Source organism: Terrapene carolina, unplaced genomic scaffold, assembly GCF_002925995.2.
Source record: "Terrapene carolina triunguis isolate 2854851 unplaced genomic scaffold, T_m_triunguis-2.0 Scaffold68, whole genome shotgun sequence".
Classification (NCBI taxonomy): domain Eukaryota; kingdom Metazoa; phylum Chordata; order Testudines; family Emydidae; genus Terrapene; species Terrapene triunguis.
The window spans coordinates 80,542,939-80,568,809 of NW_020664419.1; the positions used below are offsets into that span (position 1 = coordinate 80,542,939).

General features: G+C 39.1%; 1 protein-coding gene across 1 annotated transcript in view; it reads right to left on the minus strand.

Moving 5' to 3' along the window:
- Positions 1-25,871, minus strand: part of NUP205 (nucleoporin 205) — a 67,303-nt gene that overhangs the window by 34,794 nt on the left and 6,638 nt on the right. The window contains exons 5-16 of the mRNA XM_026648866.2: positions 24,701-24,860; positions 20,243-20,471; positions 17,783-17,947; positions 15,993-16,168; positions 12,711-12,827; positions 10,963-11,100; positions 9,786-9,936; positions 8,490-8,695; positions 6,701-6,883; positions 4,568-4,618; positions 2,953-3,162; positions 1,665-1,764 (exon numbers count right to left, since the gene is read on the minus strand). Of these exons, the coding sequence (XP_026504651.1) occupies positions 1,665-1,764; positions 2,953-3,162; positions 4,568-4,618; positions 6,701-6,883; positions 8,490-8,695; positions 9,786-9,936; positions 10,963-11,100; positions 12,711-12,827; positions 15,993-16,168; positions 17,783-17,947; positions 20,243-20,471; positions 24,701-24,860 (1,886 nt within the window). The remainder of the gene's footprint in view (positions 1-1,664; positions 1,765-2,952; positions 3,163-4,567; positions 4,619-6,700; positions 6,884-8,489; positions 8,696-9,785; positions 9,937-10,962; positions 11,101-12,710; positions 12,828-15,992; positions 16,169-17,782; positions 17,948-20,242; positions 20,472-24,700; positions 24,861-25,871) is intronic.

Below are 25,871 nucleotides of genomic sequence, written 5' to 3' on the forward strand. Positions count from 1 at the left end.
GTACAGCAAGTACTCATCTTAACTTCCTAGAATGAATCATTTCTAAACTTTAGGTAAGCTTCCCTGTTCAGTAACATCAATCGAAAATTGACTAGAGAACACATCAAGTAAGCATCCTTAACTGGCTGTGTGATTACAATGGAGATTTAGACATAAGCCATAGAAACAGAAATTCAGGCCCAAGAATAAGATATTTACAATCTCTAAATAAAAATAAATTGTTAAACGCTGCTGTTTAATGAGATAATTATAGTTACTAGAAAATCTAATGGAAGTCACAATAAATATAATGCATTCTTCTCATGAAGCAGCAGTGCCTATGTCCTAAGGCCGAAAGATTCCCCTCAAACCAGCTGCCAACTGGATATTGGTAAACCATAGAAGACAGTAGGCAAATGACTGATGTCTGCCCATATAGCCAGTAATTAATAAATTGAGATCCAGTCCTAAAAGGTGCACCAATTACCATTTCCCCAATCTGGCTGCCATGTCATGGAGACAAGACATAAAGGTTTAAAGCCTAGACCCATAAGTTCAAGGTTGGCATTTCCACCAACTCCCACCTTTTCAAATATATGGCTACTTTAAGGACTATAAGCACCTATTTTCAGTCAGGCCCATACCCCACCTGTGACAGCAAGCAGTTGGACTAGAAGAAAAGATCATCTCTCACAAAAGGACAGGATCATGCCATAGTAAGTCTGCAATACAAAGGAAACAGCACCTACTAAATAGGATCAGCAAAGGGCAAGAACTGAGTCCTGTAAAGTTGGTTTAGCGCTTTTGATGCACAGGGTAAGCTTTACCCTGATACCCTCTTCCTTCTACAACTAAGAAGCCTGTTCTTTTCCCTACTGCCTTTCTGCCTGTCTCATTTCTTTCTTCATTCTTTTCTTCTATCTTCTATAGAGAAAGAGCTAGAAGAAAACACAGACTCAGACTAAAGGAATCTGGATGCTAGTATGCAAGGAGGAAAAGACTGAGTAAGTGAGTGGGTGCTGCCTTTCTACCAATCTTGATAGACAGTTCATTTGCCTCCTTGGGTCCTGGTAACTGCTGATTTATTGCTGTATGGCAGGATGTTTTCTGCTGTGATATGCGGGGGCAAGGGAGTAGAAAATACACAACAAAAAAGTGCTCAAACATCTTATATTATACACTCTTTCTGAAGGAATGCAAAGTGCTTCACAAATTATACATATGGAGAAAATCACTTCACCCACCATCCAGAGTGAAAGGAAGCAGCTGTTTAACAGTATAGAACATTCATACTACAATATCTAAATGAAACTGCAGGACAAGTTCTGGTCAACAAAACGTAGCTTCCTAACTCGATTTTGGCCAGGATGCTCCTAATCTTCCGAGTGTGCTATGGGATCTTCAATGACCACAAATGTGCAGGATGTCCGTTTTATATCTCATCTGAAAGACAGCACCTCCTGAAGCACATTGCATTCTAGTCCCATGCTGGGGCATTGATTCATTATTGATTCAGAAAAGAGTGCAGCCTACTGAATCAGCAGCACATTAGAGTTCCTTGGATATTTCCTATCTAAGCATTGACTCAGCTTGCTTGAAAAATGTGATAAGATCACATTACAGAGGTATGGAAGCAGAGTGAAAGTAATAATCTTGTTTGACAGTAAATAAATGAACAAGTTAACCTTGTAACTCCACATATTGATCCGCAAAGTCTTCAAGTTGAGGTTCATAGTCTCTCAGCAACTTGTAAAAAACCTCCAGAACCACCTCAGCTACCTCCCACTGTGGACAACCACAAAAAAACAAAACAAAACAAACAAAAACACAAAAATCACACGCAGGATATTATTAATACTATAATACAAAACCAGGATGACAGAACAATATAACTAGAAGGGAAAGTGAAGCAATTCAACAATGGATTGGGCAAGACTTCAAGAAAAATGTGTCTGCTTTTAAAATTACCGTCCCACAGCACTACGAAATTGCTAAAGTCAGAGAATTTGAAATACTCTGTGTGATTTTTTGAACTAAAAAGAACATCTGCAAACATAACGATAGTGTATTTTTTGTATATTCAAAACCAGATGCAAACATATTCTGAAATGTATAAAAGAATGAATATGCTGATAAACTTGACTGTTTGCCCTGCCTGGGTCACTCCACTTTCAATGTAAATGCATTTTCATCATAAAGAATCATATCGAGGAACTCAAATTCCATCCTTCAAGAAGTTAAAATACTATGTTAACACTATTTTTGGTTAAATAATCTTGTGAAATGGTCATGATGAAAGAACTCTAACTGGTGGATGAAGGTTCTAATTATTCAGGTTTATGAAAGCTACTTAGGTTTAGCAATCATTAGTCAAACTGGTAAAATTATGGTAAAGCAATTTATAAAATATCATAATATAACAACTACAGATAGCTAACTCCATATATTTCTCACGTGGCTGGAGACACTTTGCCTTCAGAAATAGAGTTCTTATCATACCAGAGGAGTATGGAAGCCCAATACAACTCTGATCCCTACTGTTTACTAATTTTAGCCTGCTTTTGACAATGCAAACAGTGGTGTTTAAAAATGCTCTTTCCAGTCTACATTCTGTGCTCCACATTTTGAATGTGGAAGGTGCTCATGCACACGTCAGTGGCAAACTTTGATGTCTCCTTGCTGGCTGTGCAAAGGCTATCACATCCTGTCCATTTAAATGTGTTAGTATCAAGAAGCTCAGTGCTTCTAGCCCTTTAAGGACAACCAAGTGAGTCTTGAACAATGAAGATATATACTGTAAATCTCTCCGCAATCTGCTTTTCAGGAGTGGAGGATGTCATTTGGCTACAGCTTTGATTTAAAAAATCCATGGACTTATCACGGCTGCATCAAACTTGCACGTCACAGCTCTTCCAAGGCCAGGGACTAAAGTGCTTTAGTCCCAAAAGAACTATCTTCACAACTAAAAATTACCTTTTCAGCAGCAATCCGGTAAGCTCTGGTGCGAAATCGGAGAAACACAGTGTCCCTGAGGAACTGCAGATAGGGGTCAAAGCCTGGTGGGCGCAGTCCTGCCCCCAAGTTAGAAGGGAATGAACTCTCCACCAGCGTGCTGATTAGCCGACAGAAGGCACGGGTTAAAGGGTACTCCTCACACCGAGATTCAACCTCATTCAGTTCAACCTTCCCAAGAGGAGGGGGAAAAAACATCAAGGATTCAACTTAAGAAATAACACTAAAGAACCAGACAACAGTAACAAGATTCCACCTCAGTAGATTTGTAATTAAAATCAAAATACATTCAAAATAATAAGGCTGAAACACAACGAACAAAAGGGAGGGGAATGTTGATTGAAGGTTGAAATGATGGAAATTCATTCTCATTGACTTCAGTGGGAGTCAGGGTGCACAGGGAAAGTAGGATTGGGCCCAATTTATTTATTTTTTTTAATTTAAGAAGTTACCTACTTTGACAAGTCATTATTTGAAAAGCAATTAGCATAATAATGTGGTGATTGCTCTTACTCTTATTAAGTTCAACTGCTGCTTTATCTACCATTCTTTTTAATAGCAATACCATTTTCTTCGCCACTACCCACCACAAAAACAAGCAAACAAACAAGTTAGGCCCGAACCTACAATGTGATGCACGTGTGCTGGCTCCAACATCACATCCAATTCACTTCAGTGGGGCTCTGCACAGGCACAGAAGTCCTCTTACATGCATCACATTTCAGGATTGTAGCCTAAAACATATTCTATGCTGCCACCAGTTTTCAAGCGTCTTGGCCATTAGGTGTTTTTAAAAACCATGTTGGAAAAGAGGACAGATAATAGTTTATAATACATTCACTGCTTAAAATTGTTGTTTACACAGAATTAAGATTGACTGGCAGTGCCTCATATCATTCTAAGATGTTAAATGCACCTGTACTTAAACCTCTGTAGCAGGGTAGTGTAGACTTGCCCTTAAACCACCTGTTAAACAGTAAACAAGTTTCAACCTTAGCTATAGTGGAACTACTGCCCCACTATAATGATATACATTGCATGTCTGATTAGAATGTAACTTTTATGCGTGTTTTGTTTGGGGAGGCTAGGGGGAGAGGAAAAGTCTGAAAACAAATAAGAGAGAATACTTACAAAAGTCTGATGCACAAAGACATACTAATAAGCGTAAATAAGTATGACTCCCTTTTCTAGCTAAATCACAACGGATTTTACGTGACTTAAAACTGAGTGATAATGCAGAAAAAAATGAAATACAGGAAACAATAAGCAGTCAAGTAATTCTAGGGAAAAAATGTACATAACAAGCAAGCAGTGAGGAAAGAAGGGCAAAGACATCTATTCCATACATAGTAGAAAGCTGCTAGGCATGACCAAACAAATTTTAAGAACTCCATTAGATTTACCAAGCAAGATAAAACAAACTTCTAGGAGCCATGAGCAGGTATGGGAATAATAGATGCAAAGCGAAGAGGGATTTTATTCCAAGACTCAATAGCAGGCACAGCCTCTACATTTCCCCCCTTGCACTCATCTGTATATAAATCAAAGTGGCTTCCTAAAGGAGAAGAACCCTTACCTCAATGCCAGTTGCTTGCCTCTGACCTGGAGCTCTTACAGTCTGTAATATCTTAAACAGAAAGGGAAAACAATGTGTTTCTACACAGCTACTGACAGAAATAAGAACATAAAAATGGCCCTACTGGGTCAGGCCAAGGGTCCATCTAGCCCAGTATCCTGTCTTCCGGGCCAGTGCAAGATGCCCCAGAGGGAATGAACAGAACAGGTAATCATCAAATGATCCACCCCGTCGCTCATTCCCAGCTTCTGGCAAACAGAGGCTAGGGACACCATTCCTGCCCATCCTGGCTAGTAGCCATTGATGGACCTATCCTCCATGAATTTATCTAGTTCTTTTTTGAAACCTGTTATGGTCTCGGCCTTCACAACATCCTCTGGCAAGGAGTTCCACAGGTTGACTGTGCGCTGTGTGAAGCAATACTTCCTTTTGTTTGTTTTAAACCTGCTGCCTATTAATTTCATTTGGTGACCCCTAGTTCTTGTGTTATGAGAAGTAGTAAACACTTCCTTATCTACTTTCTCTATACCAGTAATGATTTTATAGACCTCAATCATATCTCCCTTTAGCCATCTCTTTTCCAAGCTAAAAAGTCCCAGTCTTATTAATCCGTTCCATACCCCTAATAATTTTTGTTGCCCTTTTCTGAACCTTTTCCAATTCCAACATATCTTTTTTGAGATAGGGCAACCACATGTGGACACATTATTCAAGATGTGGGCGTAGCATGGATTTATATAGAGGCAACATGATATTTTCTGTCCTATTATCTATCCTTTTCTTAATTATTCCCAGCATTCTGTTAGCTTTTTTGACAGCCACTGCACATTGAATGGATGTTTTCAGAGAACTATCCACAATGACTCCAAGATCTCTTTCTTGAGCTGTAACAGCAAATTTAGACCCCATCATTTTATATGTATAGTTGGGATTATGCTTTCCAATGTGCATTACTTTGCATTAAACAACATTAAATTTCATCTTCCATTTTGTTGCCTAGTCATCCAGTTTTGAGAGATCCTTTTGTAGCTTTTTGCAGTCTGCCTGGTTCTTAACCATCTTTAGTAATTTTGTATCATTTGCAAATTTTGCCACCTCGCTGTTTACCCCTTTTTCCAGATAATTTATGAGTATGTTGAATTGGACTGGTCCCAGAACAGACCCCTGGGGGACACCATTATTTACCTCTCTCCATTCTGAAAACTGACCATTTATACCTACCATTTGTTTCCTATCTTTTAGCCAGTTACCAATTCATGAGAGCACCTTCCCTTTTATCCCGTGGCAGCTTACTTTGCGTAAGAGCCTTTGGTGAGGGACCTTGTCAAAGGCTTTCTGAAAAACTAAGTGCATTATATCCAATGCATCCCCTTGGTCTACATGGTTGTTGACCCCCTCGAACAATTCTAGTAGATTGGTGAGGTATGATTTCCCTTTACTAAAACCACATTGACTCTTCCTCAACAAATTATGTTCATCTGTATGTCTGACAATATTGTTCTTTATTATAGTTTCAACCAGTTTGCCCGGTACTGAAGTGATGTTTACTGAAGTAATGGCTGATGTTACATTGTACTAAAAATGCTTACTGTATTCCTTACCCATCACTTCTTGCAGATTTTTTCCATCTGCTGATGGAACAATGGACTGCACATCTCCGAGAGCCATACAAATCCTCCACATTCACTTTTACCCCCCCAACCCTCAAAGGGCTACGTCATGTTGCTTCTTCATTTCAGCCAAGGACTGAACAGAACTCCTTCCAGTGCAGTCATGTCACTCCTATACTGTCTAGAGAAGTAAAACTCGATCTTGTGATCTCTTACATTAGCATTACTTAGGGGTTCACAGATCTTTAGGTCTCCCACAGTATGTGAGCAAAGGACCTGTTTCTCCCCATTCCCTTTCCTTGAGCAATAAGAACACACCACTATTATCAGTGCACAGGCCCTTTTTACAGTAAGAAACAATGTGAATTTGATAATCAGCAATGGAAATAAGTGATTAAAAGAATATTTAGGAAAAGTGTGTCATATTACCACTAAGATTTAAGTATGTAATGTTAAAATATATTACAATTCAGCCAGGACTCAGATATTACAGTTCTAAGCAGTATACAAAATCCTAAAATACCTGTGCGTATTCCAGGGATTGCCAGAGTGAAGCAGCTATCTCAGGAGATTTTCCAAAGGCAGTAAGAGTCTCTAATAGTTCTGCTTTCAAAATGGGAGGGATGCTACATTGCAGGAGTCCCAAAATGACTATCACTGGAGTCCACTGGGGGTGCTCACAGAGGGCCAAACGAGCATTCTCACTCTGCAAAACGATACACAAAACAAGGGAGGGGGTGGGAGGAGTACACATTGTCACTTTGAAAGGTCTTGGAGTTTTGAAACACCTAACTCAAATAATTCAAAGTCTAAGCAATGGTGATGCCATTTTCTAGCCCAACACACCTTAGAGATGGGAAGAATGGAAGACTGCCCAACTTAAAGCATCAGTTTTAACTGATTTAAAACATTTTTGATTAAAAAGCTTATTTTTAAAAATAATTTAATACAATTACCAAGTATTTCACCCACTTTTTTTCTTCTTTCAACGTGTATTAAAGGAACTGTGCATATATACGTTGGAAGCTCAAGTCTCTTCTGTAACTCCGAAGTTATACTAGCAGGGAACACACTCACACAACTGTCTCTAGGGCAGGGGTTGGCAACCTTTCAGAAGTTGTGCGCCAAGTCTTCATTTATTCACTCTAATTTAAGGTTTCGCGTGCCAGTAATACATTTTCATGTTTTTAGAAGGTCTCTTTCTATAAGTCTATAATATATAACTAAACTATTGTTGTATGTAAAGTAAATAAGGTTATTAAAATGTTTAAGAAGCTTCATTTAAAATTAAATTAAAATGCAGAGCCCCCGGGACCGGTGGCTAGGACCCGGGCAGTGAGAGTGCCAGTGAAAATCAGCTCGCGTGCTGCCTTCGGCATGCGTACCATAGGTTGCTTACCCCTGCTCTAGAGAAATCAAGTGCTTATACTTTAACAGCCCCTTCACACCAGAGTAGATAAGGGCTCTGTCACTATTTCTATTACAAGCCTGTATTATCTATTTCTAACATTCACTAAGTTGAAATTAAACTTGTTAAGATCTAAAAGCTGGGTAGGGCTAGTTAAAGCATATCTGAGACCTCTTGCTAAGCTATTCAACTGGCATACGGTTCTAGTATAGCTAGATAATTCTAAGAATACTTAATACAGAATTACCCTCTCCTCAGGTGGGTATTCAGTAACTAAATACTACAGAGGTGGTACTAAAGCTGTACCACCTATGTAGAGCCTGCACTGAAGCATTATTTTTATAACCATTGCTTAGGGTTCCCACCCCTTTAACTCAAGGTGCCTTTTCAACTATAGGACTGGCAGCCATTTAAATCCAGCCTGGAGGCAAGTTTCACTGGCAGTTTGTTTCCCCTGCCTATTTTCTCTCTTATTTTAGTTTACTTCTTCTGGCTTTTCCCCTCTCAAATTATTAAATGTAAATGCTCAGAGTTCTTCAGTTCTGACTTGATTTCTTTTAAACTTGTCTTAGCTGTGAAAGAAAGAGACAACAACTCCACAACAGGGAAGGAAGAGAATAATGAAAGTTAAAAATCAACAATTTGCGGTACCAATAACAGACTCTGCCCCTTCTTGCTTTATCATGTGCTTGTCCAACTCAGTCATTCCTGCTATCACTTATGAAGTCCAGAAATCAAATCACAGCAACTGCTAGCTGACTCTGCCCAGACATTGGTCAAATGTGGCATAGGTCACCACTACTGAATTGTGTGCAAACTCAAATCTATAAGTCAGTTCAAATGTCATCTTGCAAGAGATACAGAAATGTATTAGCGAGACACAAGAAAGAAAAGGGTTACCTACCCACTTCACTATAGTAGTTGTAAGCTGTAAAAAGGAAATCAATCCATCCTGTTCTTTCTGGGTGATTCCTCGGAGAGGGAGGGGACGGTATTGGACACTATCTGCACTTGGCAAGTCCTTCCTTAAGTGCTCATGATACAGCATCAAGGAGCGGAAGAAATGCTCCCAGGAGACAGGGCTGCCACCGGTTCCTTGGATGTTTTCAGCTAGAAAAGAAAAATGATTAAACTGATTACAAAATAATTTTGCTCTTTTACAGGGTGGCAAAGGGGATACCAAACTTTAAAAAACGGCCCTAACTTGTACTCAGCACAGTATTCTGGAAGCTGAAGTAGTAAGAAATTCTTCTCACTACGTATGAGAGGTTGTGCGCTTTTATTATTATTAATGTTCATGCCCACAACATGCGAGTTGCTTTCCAAACATTCTCACTGAGAGTTGAGGGGAAAAAGTGCCTATTGGCATCCGTAAAACACACACACACACACACACACACACACACCCTTCTCCTTAACCGTCAGTACTCTGCAATGGCACACCAGAATTGAAGAGATAATCAGTGATCTCAACTTTCAGTTCAGATTCAAAGTGGGACAGAGGGGAAAATAAAGTTTATGACAAAAGCCTGGTGTTGGTGACCTTTGTGCTCTTATGGTCTTTTTGAAGAGCTATGACATTACTAATATGATAATCAGGTGTAAAATAGGTTTACTGTTTTAATCATGCTATTATATGGGTTTATGAATCAGAACCTTTGTAATGCTGAATGTGTAAAGACAATGTTAGTCTAGTAATTTTTTTCCCCCTGACAAGTTAGTATGAAAATAAGACAGAAACTAGTCTATTATATTACCTGTGTTACAAATGATGGCACTTTCTCAGGATGCCTCTAAAAGCAAGCTCAGAAATGCCAACCATCATTTAAAAATGTATTTGCAAATACATAGCCTGGCTATTTTAAGCTAAGAAGTGACTCTTCAACATGCTGTACTGAGCAAAAGTGATATATTGAAGCTCTCATTGATTTTAAAATATTTTATAGCTTCTGTTAAAACACATTAGGAATTCAGCCACTCCCATAATCTGGATATTCAAATATTTAATTAACATATATAAACCAGTATCTTTAGGCAGTTGAAAGTGAAAATGAGTTTTACCTCTGTACTAAAGGTGTAAGACTAATAGCTAACTAACTAACTAACAAACTACAATTAATCTCATCTAGGTCTAAGTTCCAGTCCACCTTGTCTAGGAAAAGAGTTGGGAGGTGAGCCTACTGTCAATCACCTTTCTTACCATGACTGCTGCCATTGACCTTCAGCAAACTGAAGCAATAATGAGCACACTGGGGCCCACTGGCCAATCCCTGAAGCATTTTCAAATATGGGATGTAAATTGTGGAGGGGAGTAGGTCTCCCATTTGTCTAACGAACTTTGACAAGACGACCTGCAACAAAAAAAGGTAAATGTTTAAAAAGAAATCTAACCTTATTTTGGGGACAAGAGACAAGAGACACCAAAATGATAAAGTATATACAAAACCCCCATAACTCCAAAATAAATATATTTGTGAACTGCTTGTTCTGTTTCATTGAACAGAAAATATCCACATTTTGAAGTGAAAAAGGATACACAAAATATTCAGAATATTGCAAAGGAACACGTTAATCAATAAGGGCGCAATAATCTTTCATAACATTAGCTGCAGTGATGCCAAAAGGGCAAAACTGTGAAGAAAATCTAATATATGTCCTTAAAAATAAATCTAATCTGAAACCAAAAACTCTAAATAATTGCATGGTAATTACATGTTACTACAGGGCACAGCTAAGGTTGTTTGGATGCCTTAACGGTGCATTTCTTACCTTAACATATTTGGATTGTTTTTAATCCTAATCTTATATCCTTGGGTTTTAGATAATTACATCCTTGTAATGTTTTTCTACCCTTAAGAGACTTTAACTGCACCTTAACAGAGTTTTTCCTCTGGGAATATCAACAAAACACTTTGATATAATCAGACAGAAGGTACAACGTAAGTGCAAAGCATTATTATTAGTAATGTTCACTGAGAAAATGTAGCTGCTTGTGTAGAAGTCTTCGATTAGGTAGCTCAAGCATAAACAAGAGTTTTGAAAGAGGTTAGATTCTTTCCCATTAATACCAGCCGAAACCCCAGAGAACAATCTACAGCCAAGGACAACTGGTAAAAGTTCCCTTCAATGGTGCCCATATAACACAGGGTGGGAGCACTGCACTAATATCTTGGCAATGGATAACAGGTTCTTCAGACCATATGAGAGTGGCTCTACCAGTTCCTCAAAAAACCATCTTTACTCCTCTCGATTCCAGGAGCTATTGCTGCTCCAGCCTGCAGCTTTTAATACCATGACACTAAGGTAAATGACAAGTTTAAAAAAAAAAAAAAAATTCCACTGCAAACAATGCAGGAAAAAAGTTGAATTTGGCTAACCTGGCGCTGAGGAGGTCGCTGATGGGCTACTCCAAGATAAGATCCCATAATGGTGGAGCTTTGGAGAGGTTCTGAAGGACACCAATACTCAAGAGCAAGTTCCAGATTAAAGGGATCCTTCCTGTACAACTCAGCAATCTGTAGGGGGACAGAAAATAAGTTTCTAGATAGAAAAAATGTCAACGCAAATAAAAAGGCCAAGATTTTACAATGAACACTACTTCAGCACAACCTGGAAATACAGGGGAAAAAATAATCTCATTGTTAATACATAAATTTTTAAATATTCCCTTCCTGAAAATGGCAGCTTCTATGCAGTAATGTGAGAACAATCCATAGCTAAAAAACGCTGAAATTTCCAGATTTTTAAAATAATTTTTATTTGTAAATTTCAATGGTATTCTCCCTCTGTTGCCTATAAAACCCTGGATATCAAAACACTGGTATTTCCTTTAAATGAGCATTTGGGTATTTGTGCTGCGATTAGTTTAAAATAAATGAGACAGTGTTGGAATTAAAAGCTTTTAACTGTTCTTTGACTGCTCAAATTTCCTTCAGAATAATTTCTGTTTCAAGTTCTTCATTTTATAGGTGTGTTATAGCTTTGTATGAGAGCCATAACAAGTTCTGGTTAAGAAGGCTTTTTCATTTTAAGCCCCTTTTTCAGTGGTTTATAAAACTGTCTAATTGTTTTTGTGGATAAAAATATTTTTAATGTGTCTCTAGCTTTAAAATGGTTAGAATTTAAAATTTCAAACTTGCCTTGTACACTGTATTTAAGGAAAAATTTGTATACTTCACCAAATTCTTTTTATTATAATATTTATTTCCTAACAATGATGGAAAAAATGTACACTACCCACATGCAATATTTGAATACGTTATCTAACTTTAAAAATCACAAATTGAAATAAACACACAAGACCAACTTTATTTCTTTCAAAACAAAGAAATAGAACGGAAAAAGACCCTTTTATATAGAGGCAACATTATGGTTGAAATTTTACACTAATGAAACACAGGAAATTTAGTTATAATTCCCACATCAGCTGTAACTTGGTCTTTTTGCATTTAATATCTCAACACCTTGTATATAGCAGCCTTGAAAAACTGTCATGAAAAATTACAAGATCAGATGCAAAAATCTACACCCACACCCTTTACCATAATGACTAACGATCATGTAAAAATTAATGATATTTTATTCACCCAAAGTAAGTAGATAGAATTTTGCTAGGATGATGCAGAAACACAACACACTACATAAGCACAAAGTGGCTGAAATACTGTTAGATAGGAACCATAGTTTTGTAAACTTGGAATTTCAATTTTAAAGTTGTGTTAACATGGGGGGGGTGGGGGAAGAGTTACATTTAAAATACTGCAAAAGTTATGTACAGTCATATGTCGAAAGATACCCAGGTATCTAAACTGTAGCACCACCGTACTTTAAATGCAACAAATGGTGCAATATTTATATGTTGAACAAAAATAAACTGACATTTATTAGCAGGGGGAAGTCAGGTCAGCAAATGATTTCAACTACATGACTAGTTAATGAAAATGTCTACATCTAACTTAACCAAAAATATGAAGATTTCCACTTACAAATAAAAATAGGTAAGGTATGCCCCACACAGTATCTCATTATTCAAATTATGTGTTTTACTGTTAAGGTATCAGAAGTTTTCAATAGGAAAACCTCCAAACAATCCCTTTTTACAAACATAATTAAAAGCAGGGCTTACTAAAAGCATAAGATGTTCCAGATCCCGCCGAAGGGAAACAGGTGGCTCATTACCCATCTGCATACTCATGTGGATCATACGAGCGTCTTCATCTGCACGGTTTCTTAGCTGTTTCACCTACACAATTTATGAAGTGGAGAAGAATGTTGGTCTATTTTTAGCCAACAAAAAAATTATCTTAAAGATTACAAAGAGCAACATAGTCTTATCTATTTTTATAAAACAGATTAACACTTCTTAGCATGTCCTTAATAAAGAATTTCAAGCTATTAAAATAGCATTTTTGTTTATCAAATTGCAGGGTTTTATTTTAATTTTCTGTTCAAATTGTTACCATATCATCCAATAGTAGGAAGAAATTCTCAGCGGTTCAAGATATAAATCAAATAACTGATAACCAAGAATATAACAACATTGTGATTATGTCCACATGGATCCCTTCTTCCCTGCTACTATGGAGTCTCTCTCTTCTAGGACAGTGGTTCTCAACCAGGGGTTCGCAGAGGTCTTCCAGGGGGTACATCAACTCATCTAAATATTTGCCTAGTTTTACAACAGGCTACATAAAAGCACTAGCAAAGTCAGTACAAACTAAAATTTCATATTGCACACAATGACTTGTTTATACTACTCTATATACTATACACTGAAATATTTATATTCCAATTGATTTATTTTACAATTATATGGTAAAAATGAGAAAGTAAGCAATTTGTCAGTAATAGTGTCCTGTGACACCTTTGTATTTTTATGTTTGATTTTGTAAGGAAGTAGTTTTTAAGTGAGGTGAAACTTGGGGATACACAAGACAAATCCGACTTCTGAAAGGGGTACAGTAGTCTGGAAAGATTGAGAGCCATTGCTCTAGGATTCTGTATTGGTGAAGGAACTGAGGGATGGTTGGACCTGCTCCGCCCATTATGCCCTCAGGTGAAGGGGCACACGGTTCAGGCACGATTCCAACAGACACTGCCAGGCAAAAGAATTCCATCGTGTGTGCATGGAGAGCATGTACACCAAGAGCAGGATCCATGTGGACAAATACTTGAAGAACCACCAATAATTCGTGGAGCCAATAATCAAGAAAGAAATATTTAAGCACTTCCTTTCTCTCAAGGCTCTTAGCATCTGCAACGAGAGCCTGATCCAAGTCAATGGGAGTATTTCCATTGACTTCAGTGTGATTTGGATCAGCCCCAAAACTACATCCTCTAATATTTTCAATTTGGAACATTAGATAGATTAAATGAACTTCTGTACCAAAATCAAAAATTTAAGGTAACTATACTAATATGTTTGCTTATGTGGAGTGTAGAGAGAGAAAACAGAGGTAGCATTATAGGATAGTGCCTTGTATGAACAGAATTGAGAAGAACTAAATTCCTCAAGGAATCAGCTACTATACTGAATGGTAGCAAATGTCTTCTTTATCTTTTTGAAGAGTTCTGGGGTGACCTAGGGAATTACATGCCAGTTAGCTTTGCTTCAATATCAAGAAAATTGTTTGCTATAATTAAAGTGTTAAAATGGCTAGATGAATGCAATATGATGGGGCAAAGAAAAAACAAATTCTGTAATGGAAAATTGTGCCTCTCTAATCTACTAGAATTCTCTGAATGTGTCAACAAATTATTGGATAAAAGAAAACCAGCTGACACAATTTTTTTGAATTTCAAAAAGCCTTTGACAAAGTACCTCACCAGTGACAACCACTGTTATCAGTGCACTGGCCCAAAACATAATTAACCTGCAGAACTCTCTACCAAAATATATCATTGAGGAAAAGAGTTTAGGAGGATTAAAAAATAAGATTGGTCATTTATGTGGGTAATAAGAACATTCAAAGTTCTATAATGTAATAAGGCATATAAATTCCATAATCCAACCATTAACTAACAGGGATTGGAAATGATTCTTTTACAAGCAGGAATTCTCCAACTGTCTGCTACAAGGTTTTTTCCTCTGAAGCAACTGTTACTGGCCACCGACAGAAACGGGATACCAGAATAGATGGACAGACCATTGTTCTGATCCTGTATGGCAATATTCTGTTCCTAAATAGAATCCCTTCGCACCTCTAGGTCATCACTTTAATCCAATCCAGGGCTGTAGCTAATGGAAAGACATTACTGTACTGTGACTATTCAATGGATTACATGAAATGAGCCTATTTCCTAAGGGTTACGTCTGCATCAGACAAACCACCTTTGTTCTCAGCCTTAGCAGAAAGGCCAAAGCCTGTTACAGCATGTTACTCCCCTCTAAGTGTTTGTATGTGGTCCCTACAGAAGTGGATTGAGGCACACTGGTGAGGCTGTGTACACAGGATACTTGCATTGACATTGTTAGTGTTGTACCTGCTGTGAATTCAGAAAAGCTTTTAAATCAGTTCAGCAATTAACATAATAAACAAAAGAGAATTTAAATTAAACAGTTTACAATATGTTTATATGTGCACTCAAAAAGATTCTTAAAGCTGAAGGAATGATTTTTTCCCCAAACGTTCTCATACCAGTCTAAAATGAATAGAAATACCTTTAAGGTATGCACATAAAAAAGAATTAAAATTATGACTGCGCAGTCATTATTTGGCAACTCAAATGTACACACAACTGCTCGACACAACAGACACAAAATAAAGCTTTCACCAATTATTAAAAAAGAAACTACACTTTCCCAGAGCTCTTGCTTTCAATGAATGGATACAAGTTCTTGCACAAATGAAATAGCTCACACTGCTACAAATATATCCTTTTCATTTTTGCAGCACAAGTGTTTCAATTCCTGGTAAATCAAATTGTTATTTCCATAAGAACAGTATTCTGCTGCAAGGAAGGATAGCACCCCTCCCCGACACATATGCAAAAGTCTATTCCTGGCAAAAAATTAAAAAGCACTGACAGTATGGTGGGATTACTGATCTTTTCCCATTCACAAATGACTTCAGCTGCAATACTATATCTATAGAAAAAACTGGCATTTACTAAAATTGTAAGTACTACCAAATGAACAGTTTGCTTTTAAAATTTCACTATACTCATGTAAACTTTGATTTTTAGAGCATCGTTATTTGGAAACTAAACTGAAAACAGTATTAATTCCATAAATCAAATACATAATTAATTGGTAGTTTTCTGAATCCTAGCACTTCAAGACCATGGTGATAGATGCCTTATCTGGATCTCCATATTATCCAAAATTGCTATCTTGTCCTGTACATGAAATCTGAATTATACATCCAAAATGCTCATCAACCGCCGGTCCACATGTATAACAACTTACTTTCATCGGCATGAGTGCAAGAAAGTCTGTGACAAGGTTATGAATTTTGCGGATGTAAAATTCTTCCTGGTAGAAGTTTTCAGACCCCACCACAGATTCAGTAAGGAACAGGAAGACGTCATCAGCAATTGCTAGCTCTGCCATTGCCTCATCTGCCTCAGTGAATTCTGCAAGAGCTAGAAAGAATGAAGAAGGGGGAAAGGAAGAAAGAATGCAATTATCTCACTTACCAAAGTACGCATGTTTCAAAGTTCCTGGCTTACTTGCAAATCAACATAAATGTATATCACCTAAGTCTTTTGGATGTTCAAAAGAACAGTGGACTGTAAAGGTTATGCCAATACAGTGGGACAGCCAGTACTTGAACTCTGACCAAAGAGGAAAGAAGTGCATAATCCACTTAGTTCTCTGAATAAGTGTGACCAAATCCAGTCATGCAGGGCTGTAAGCCCCTATTATTTATAACAATCAAAAACTATCCTTTAAAGACCGTTAGTACTGTGAAGTTTAATTATGATTTAACTTCACAGAAAGGATATTCTGAAACTGATCTGAGGGCTTGGCTACACTTGCAAGTTAGAGCACATTAAAGCAGCCCCAGGTGCCCTAGCTCACTACCCATCCACACTGGCAAGGCACGTAGAGTGCTCTGACTCCACGGCTAGAGCGCTCCTGGTACTCCACCTCGGCGAGAAGATTAACGCTTGGTGCGCCTTGGCTGAAACGCCCGGGCATCGGTGTGAACGAGGTGTTGCATTACTGCGCTCTGATCAGCCTCTGGAAACGTCCCATAATCCCCTTAAATCAAGTGGCCACTCTTGTCATTGTTTTTGAATCACTGCAGGAATGCGGATATGCCCTTTGAAAGCTCCATTTCTGACAGCTGGCTGCTTATCTGCTCCGAGACAAAACAACCATTAGTATGGAATGCTGTGTGTGAGAGAGAGAGAGAGGGGCGGGGGAAGAGGGGGGGTCTGCTGCTGTCTGAACTTACAAGACAGCATGCTGACATGCTCTCAGTCCCCCAAAACCCCACTCTCTCTCCCCCCACATACACAAAACACACTCCCTGTCACACTCCACCCCACCCCACCCCCGTTTGAAAAAGCACATTGCAGTCACTTGCATGCTGGGATAGCTGCCCATAATGCACCGCTCCCAATGCCACTGCAAGTGCCGCAAATGTGGCCACGCCAGTGCGCTTGAAGCTGTCAGTGTGGACAGACTGCAGCGCTTTCCCTACTGCGCTCTCCGAAGGCTGGTTTAACTCAAAGCGCTCTACACCTGCAAGTGTAGCCATGCCCTAATTCTCATCCACTACAGCACTTCAGAAGTCCACATCTTTTAGAAGAAAACTATCCACTGTTCTCAAATATCCTTTCAGCAGACAATGTGTGTTACAATACCCAGCTACAATGAAGCTGCCTTTAAATCAAAGGCTTTTACACAAATTGGAATCTATTTTTGTTTTTTATTGGTAGAGTTACCAGCATAGGGCACCAACTAGTATTAAATGAAATTTTACGCATTTTTTCAGCACAATATTAATTTGTTATTGAAATGAAGGGATATTATGGAGTTTATATCATGAAACAGTAAGTATTTCTAAACCTGTGTATTTTTCAGACTAATATAATTCTCAGTCAAACTCTCAAATACAAGTTATCAGTGGCACAGCTCTGTGATAGAGGGCAGTTACTGTACCCCTAAAAAGTAACAGCTGCTCTGACTTGTAGTATTAAGGAGCCCTGAAGACTTAGCCATAGAAGTTCCACTTTGGATTCATTTACCTGTCACATCAGACAGTTGGGATATTCCTCGCAATGCTAGTGCCCATGCTAATCTAACAGTAGCTTGCAGCCCTGGTAGTTTCCATGGTTGAGAATCCTGAAGGCGAGTGTGGATTGTTGCTATGTACTGTCTCTCTGTTAACAGAGGCAGCTGGTGCATCAAATCTGGAAAAACAAAGTGACTCATCATTATATAAAAAAGTGAAATAGTAAATTTTCATTTTCATTAAAACAAATATGAACGATTCCTGAAACGTATAGCCTTGGAGAACAAATGTAGCTTCCTTCTCCAAATAGCTATTACAATAATTGTCACTTTTTGTATCTCTTTAAACTGATCAGTTGATTCTTTCAAATAGTCTGAAGCCCAAACAGTATACAGTAACTCCTCATTTAAGGTTGTAGTTATGTTCCTGAAAAATGCTACTTTAAGCGAAACGATGTTAAGCGAATCCAATTTCCCCATAAGAATTAATGTAAATGGGGGGGGGGTTTAGGTTCCAGGGAAATTTTTTTCCATCAGACAAAAGACTATATTTTATATATACATATATACACACATACATATATACACAGACACAGACACAGAGTATAAGTTTTAAACAATTTAATACTGTTAATAGCAATGATGATTGTGAAGCTTGGTTGAGGTGGTAAAGTCAGAGGGTGGAAGAGGGTGGGATATTTCCCAGGGAATGCCTTACTGCTAAATGATGAACTAGCACTCGGATGAGTCCTCAAGGGTTAACACATTGTTGTTAATGTAGCCTCACACTCTACAAGGCAGCATGAATGGAGGGAGGGGAGACAGCATGGCACAGAGAGACAGACAAACACACCGTGTGTGAGAGAGAGAGACGCGCATTGCCCCTTTAAGTACGCTGACCCCACTCTAAGTACACTGCCCTTTTAAGTAGGTCAGCAAGTTGAGACAGCAGCTGCTGCCAGCAAGCTCCCTCCATCCTGAGCCCTGTCATGTTCTCCCCCGCACTGTGGAGATGGGGTAAAGAAGCAGGGCACGGAGGGAGGGGGACTCCCTGACATTAGCACCCCTCTTCCCCGCTCCCCCCCCCCCGCACAGCAAGCAGGAAGCTCCTAGGAGCAGCTCCAAAGCAGAGGGCAGGAGCAGCACACGGCAGCTGGGGGAGGGACAGCTGAACTGCCCGGCAATTGATAGCCTGCTGGGCAGCTGCTGCACAGGGAACTTAGGGGAGCAGGGAGCTGATAGGGGGGCTGCCAGTCCACCCTGGTTCCAAGCCCCCACCAGCTAGCTGCAACAGGCTGCTTTTTCTGCAAGCAGTGGACAAAGCAGGCAGCTGCCAAACAATGTTATAAAGGGAGCATTGAGCAACTTTAAACGAGCATGTTCTCTAATTGATCAACAACGCAACAATGAAACAACGTTAACTAGGACGAAATAAAGTGAGGAGTTACTGTACTATATGCATTCATTTAAAAGTTTTATGACTCAACATACATTTTATACTATTTCTTTCTCTATGTAATAAAAAAACGCAGCCATCATTCTCTGGATGCATTTACAAAGCTATGAAAAAGACCACTACCACCACCAAATTCAACCTAAATGACTCCCTTCCAAAAATCCAAAATTTGACTCTGTCAATCTCCCTTCCTCAAGCAGAAGCCCGCATAAATCAATAGGCCTTGCAACAAACTCTGAAACTTATAAATGTCAGACTCCATCAATATAAAAGGGAAACAGAATCTCACACCTTCCCCAGCTTAAAAAAAAAAAGATTGTCCCATTGCACATTGAAATAAATACACTAATGTGCAATTACTTACTCACTTGCTCCTCCCTTATTTAAAAAAGGAGAGAAATTCCATAAAGTTACTTTACTGCACTGTTAGAGGTGAGAATTTACATGAAAAAGTCAGAAAAGTTGAGTCAACTGTAACTGCACCATTTTGTGTGTGTATATATGTAAACAGCATAATGAATCTTAGAACATTACAGTTGTTCATCTTCAAAACTCTTTCAACATGAATGAATTAAACCTCAGCATCCCTGTCAGGGTATTCTCAACCCCATTTTACATGAGGAAATTGAGCCATAAATAATTTAATTGATTTACCCAAAGCCACAAAGGAAATCAGTGTAAAAATTCAGGATTACAACTCAAGAATATTCAGGATTAAAACTCCAGCCCCATACTCAAACCAGGCCCTTCCTCTATTACTCACATAACTGAACTCAGTTTTTTTTCATCTAGTATCAAGTACAGCACTATAAGTAGGTTTCAAGTCAACCTTTACCCCACTGAAGTATTTTCACTATATCAAGAAATTTTCTACTTAAAATGTGTACCCCACTCAAGTATGATGCCTTACTGTAGTAAATAATTATTAAAATGTTAGTGATAGTAACAATTAAAGCTAATATATTTCGTAGAATAATAAAATACCTATCTCCACAACTTAAGAAAACTCTCCCATTACCTTCCCGATCCTCTGTGCTCTGTTCTAGAAAGCTGACATCAAAGCAGTAAAGAAGAGCCATGAGGAGGGACAAGTTCACACAGTCCAATAAGCCATCAGCTTCAACTGTCACTTTCTCCAGATAACTAATAAGGATTAAAGTATCATCCTTGCTCAGTGGAGACTGGCAGGTCCAGACAAACAGGCTTTCAGCCAATGACTGTCGGCATTCTTTGATAAGATCAGAAACCTAGTTTTAAAAAAAAATTAAAAAAAAATAATCAAGTTTACAGTTATTTTCATATAATTATCTTCAAATTGTTCAAGCTTGTCTTGCTCAGTCAGTCAACATGACTAGGACCAATTATATAAGCTTATTTGGAATCCCAAATGAACTTGTGAAACTGCTGTTCTTTAAAACATGATTGAATCAATTAGGATTTATTCTTGGCTAGATATATATATATGCCATTGCCATTAACATGAATAGGATTTACACATGCGTATAGATAGGGCTTTACCAAATTCACGATTCATTTTGGTCAATTTCATGGCCAGGAGGGTTTAAAATTAGTTAACTTCATGTTTTCAGATCTTTACATCCGAAACTTCACAGTGTTGTAACCGTGGGGGTCCTGACCCAAAAGGCAGACAGGTTGGGATAGTCTCAAGCCTATTGTAGGGGGGGTCATGGGATTGCCACCCTTACTTCTGCCCTGCTACTGGCAGAGGCACTGTCTTCAGAGCTGGGCAGCCAGAGAGGAAGGCGCTGGCCGGGCACCCAGCTCTAAAGCTATCACCACCACCAGCAGTAGTGCAGAAGTGAGAGTCGTAGGCTATGGGGCTGAGAGGGGGCTTTGCCGTATGTCCGGTTTTCCCAGCAGTCTTCCGCCTATGTAGGGAGTTAACAGCTGGCGCCACCATCTCCCCGTGCAAGGAGGTGACACCTGGCACCGAGGAGCTTCCTGCAGCTGGGGCTGATCCCCAAGGTGGGTCTGTCTCACCCCAGAAGCAGCCCTTGCAGGGGAACAGGAAGTCTGGTCCCTTCAAATCCCTGGCCAGGACTAGCAGCTGGAATCCTGTATAGGGTAGGAGCCCCTGGCTGGGCACCAGATTTCACAGGGAAGATCAGATTCCACGTCCATGACACATTTTTCACGACCATGAATTAGTCCATGAATAGGGCCCTACATATAGACAACCCTGAGAGTCTGAATCTGTGTACTTTTTCAGTCTTCATTAATGTATGGAATAAAGTGTGTAAACCCATTTTTTCTTTCTAACGCACACAGTCATTTTCTAAGCATGTTCTAAACCTATACTAGTATTCAAAGCCTTGGTAAAATCTCAAACTAAAAAGACCCCTCTCACAAAGCCAATACTTTAATTTATCCTAACACTAAACTCATAAATAAGATTGTTCAAGGACCTAAGATATGTAAAATGGTTGCTATTTATCATAAATCAATTTTTTAACATATTATAGATGGAGCAAGCAGCATGGCCTATATAAAGGTTGCCCAAGCATTTCCATGCTAAAGGCATGATTTTCAGTTTATTATTTTCCAAAAATGTATTTGTTAGACTGAAATTGTATATACTTGCTCTCTCACAGGGATCAGTTTTTTTGTTTTTCCTGAAAGTTCCACCAAAAGTAAGTACAAAGTGATAAAATCCTACTGAGGAAAACAGAAAGGAGCGTAAACTCTGGCAAGTCAAGTGTAAAAATATAATTAGGCAGGCCAAAAAAGAATTTGAAGAGCAACTAGCAAAAGACACAAAAACTAAACCAGAAAAACTTTTTAAAAGTACGCTCAAAGCAGGAAGCCTTCCAAAAAAAATCACTACGGCCACTGGACAATCAAGACGCTGAAGAAGCACTCAAGGCTGTTGTGTTGAAGATAAGTGAATTCTTTCCATTGCACAGAATGTGAGGGATTTTTCCACACCTGAGCCATTCTTTTTAGGTGACAAATCTGAGGAACTGTCTCAGATTGAGGTGTCAATACAGGTGGTTTTGGAACAAAGTGATAAATTAAACAGTAGTAAGTCACCAGGACCAGAAGGTATTCACCCAGAGTTCTGAAGGAAGTCAAATACAAAATACTAATAACTATGGTGTGTAACCTATCACTTACATCAGCTCTGTACCAAATGACTGGTAACTAAGTGGGGATATACAGAGATCTATAAAATCATGACTGGTGTGGAGAAAGTGAATAAAGAAGTGTTATTTACTCCTTCACCTAACACAAGAACCAGGGGTCAAATAAAATTAATAGGCAGCAAGTTTAAAACAAACATAAGGAAGTCTTTCACACAATGTAATCCACCTGTGGAACTTGTTGCCAGGGGATGTTGTTAAGGGCAAAAATATAACCAGGTTAAAAAAATTATACAAGTTCATAGAGGATAGGTCCAGCAATAGCTAAGATGGTCCGGGACGCAACCCCACGCTCTGGGTATCCCTAAATCTCTGACTACCAGAAGTTGGGACTGGACAACGGAGGATGGATCACTCTATAGTTTCCCTGTTCTGTTCATTCGCTATGTTCTTATGGATTTTATCTGTTAACAGATTCTCTTCCTTTCCCCTTCTCCACTCCCCCAAAGTCCATCCTGTATTTGAACAGCTTTTGTATATCAGCTAAAGGGGACAGAGTTCAAACCTGGAATATTCCCCCTACATCACTGATTTGGTGCCTTTGGGTGACTCGGTAAAAATCAGATGTCATTTGGCTGTATTTTAAGAGTTTCTAAACTGTACTTGACACGTGCTCACCATTTCTAATAAAATATAAAAACTAACCATCTGCCAATGTCCCATTTTTATTGTGCACGTTTTTTTATTAATAGAGTGAAAAACTGATTAGATAATCTTTCAATATTCCAATGGATTTGTACGTGTATGCATATTATAGTTGAGTATAGTATCAGTTTTAATTAACATGTAGAATATTCTGGAGTATCATCTGTAAAATTGCATATGGAAGGAAGCAAAGGTCTGAAATAAATTTTCTAATCTGCTTTAATGTTGGTTTAACATTCATACACAAAAATGTAATGTAAATACACCTCTACCCCGATATAACACGAATTCGGATATAACGCGATAAAGCAGCACTCGGGGGGGGGGGCGGCTGCGCGCAAGTTCGATATAACGCGGTTTCACCTATAACGCGATAAGATTTTTTGGCTCCCGAGGACAGCCTTATATCGGGGTAGAGGTGTATCATTGTTCTTTACATGATTCCTGGAGTAACATCAAAGTAGTTGAGAGACTAGCTCCTTGCTTTAGGCCCCCAAACTGCATTCTGCTTTTCAGAAGGACTGTCACTATGAGCTGTAAGCACAGAAAAAAAATTGTAATGTTTAAGTTTGGGTCTGACCTACTTCCCATTGCAGACAGTGGCTACACGCACAATCACTTTAAAGGGTGCAGAAATTAGCACTCTATTTTCAAGTACTTTTCAGTATTTACTATTTATTAGAGGTATGTCTTGCCATATTCAATTTAACACAGCTGGATATACAAAATATGCTTAAGTGACTGGACCCTATTTTGTCCTGTTTTGTTTATTTTTGAAATTTAGTTCTCCATTTTTAATCCCCCTCCTTTTTATTTGTACTTCTTAAAGTAAAATCAAAATTACTTTGTGTTTTAGATTTTACGCTATATCTTTATATTTAATTTGCTCTTCTGTTGTCCTTGCTTCTACTTCTTTGCTGAAGGCAGAGAGGGGCTGCTCTGGTAAAGAGTTGGGGAATTCAAGCAGAACAAGCATGCAGAAACTCACCCCCTGAACTGGGGAAGAGAAGTTAATCATAATATTTCATCCAGTGACAAAAGATGCAGAAGTAGAGAGGAGGAAAATAAAAATAATCTCATGGGTAATTTTGGAGACAGGGGGAAAGATGCCACTACAACCCACCAGCAGATCTGAAGGAAGGAAAGAAGTCAGAATCACAAGCAAGGGAAGGAGATGACAAGAGTATCAATAGTGGATCAGCAGGCTGAGAGAGAGCTTTTGATTTACCTGAGCAGTCCCTGTCTGAAACTACTATCAGAAACCAGGATTTTATTTTTTACTCCTGAAAGCTGCAGCATACAGCCTTCATTGGTTCTTTCCTCACCATCCAAACACAACTACGGGCACAAGTTCTTGCTTCCTCAAACTGAATCCTCTCTTTTATTTGATGTACTGTCCCAGCCTAAAAGCTGGAACCGTCTGGTTGATACATTTCTGCTCACTATCTGATACACAGAATGTCCTGGACCCTGCCCTCAATCAGTATGTGGAAGAAATAGCAGATGAGGAGAAAATGATCTAAAACTGGAGTATAACTTATAAAGAAATAAACAAACGGCCAATGACATTTTATTCCAGAGAAGAGAGACAAATTTAAAACAAAATATTCTCCAGGAGATTATAACCACATTTTAATCTTTGCAGTAATTTGGCAAAGTGATTCTCTTACCTCTTTGCGATGTTTCTCACTGCCCAGACCTCGCTCCCTCTGTAGTTTCTCAAACTCATTGTTCACATCAATATGAGATACCAGAGTTAGGATCTTCTGAGTCAAACCCTGCTCCATCAGCTCATCTGTAAAGCGTGTTGTCATGGACACCAACTCTGTGCTATAATGAAGAGACACAACATATTAACAACTGAAACAACAAATAATGCTATTCCTGATCACAGTAGAAGAAATGTGATGAATAAGGCTACGATTTAGTCAACGGAAGTCACAGCAGTCATGGATTCCGTGCCTTTACCGGACCTCCATGACTTCTACGCTTCAGAAGGCAGAGGCGGGACTGTGCGCCCCTGCCTGCAACTGGGGCTGACAGGAACCAGGACCCTGCAGTCCCAGCCCCGGGGCTTCCACCGGGGACATGCACCCCAGCCCCACATCATCCCGGGCTTGGCGGGGGCTGCAACCGCGGCCGTGTGCCTCAGCCCCCCCAGTTTCTGCCAGGGCTGCAACCGGGGCCATGAGCCATAGCCCCCCAGCATACCAGGCTTGGTGGAGGCTGCAGCCAGGGCTGCGCGCCCCACTTGCAGCTTCCCAGGGCCGTGCACCTTTCTAATTCCTCCATTACCTTCACTGTAAGTAACAATGCCCACACTCACATTCTACAGACTTCTCTTCCTCAACAATCCTTGCAACTGGGCAAGTTTCCATAGCTCCACCACTCCAGTGAGATATCCATAAATTGATCATCCCTATTACACTAGGGTATTTGTGATTACACTATATCCCAACTCAATACAAACTATATTAGTATAATCTATTTACATGGAGTCAACCAGCCAAGGTATGCTTCTACTGTATACTGTGTTTTGTATTTCACCAAGAGCACCTCACATGCACATATACATTTCTACAGTAAAATTTGCATTTAAATAAAAATAAGTTAAAACTTCTCAGCTTCCCAGATTGTAAGAGCTAGGAGTCTTGTAAAGGCAGAGAACTCAGTCTCTGTAGTGGACACAAGCACTTCACATCATGCTTGAGTGACTACTGCTTGTCAGTGCTTGGAGCAGCATTAACTGGCTCTGCAGGGAGCAGCACCTGCCACAACACAGAGCCAGAAGGTGAAGGGGTATGCAGGAGCAGAAGAAAAGGGGACTCCCAGGTAACCAAT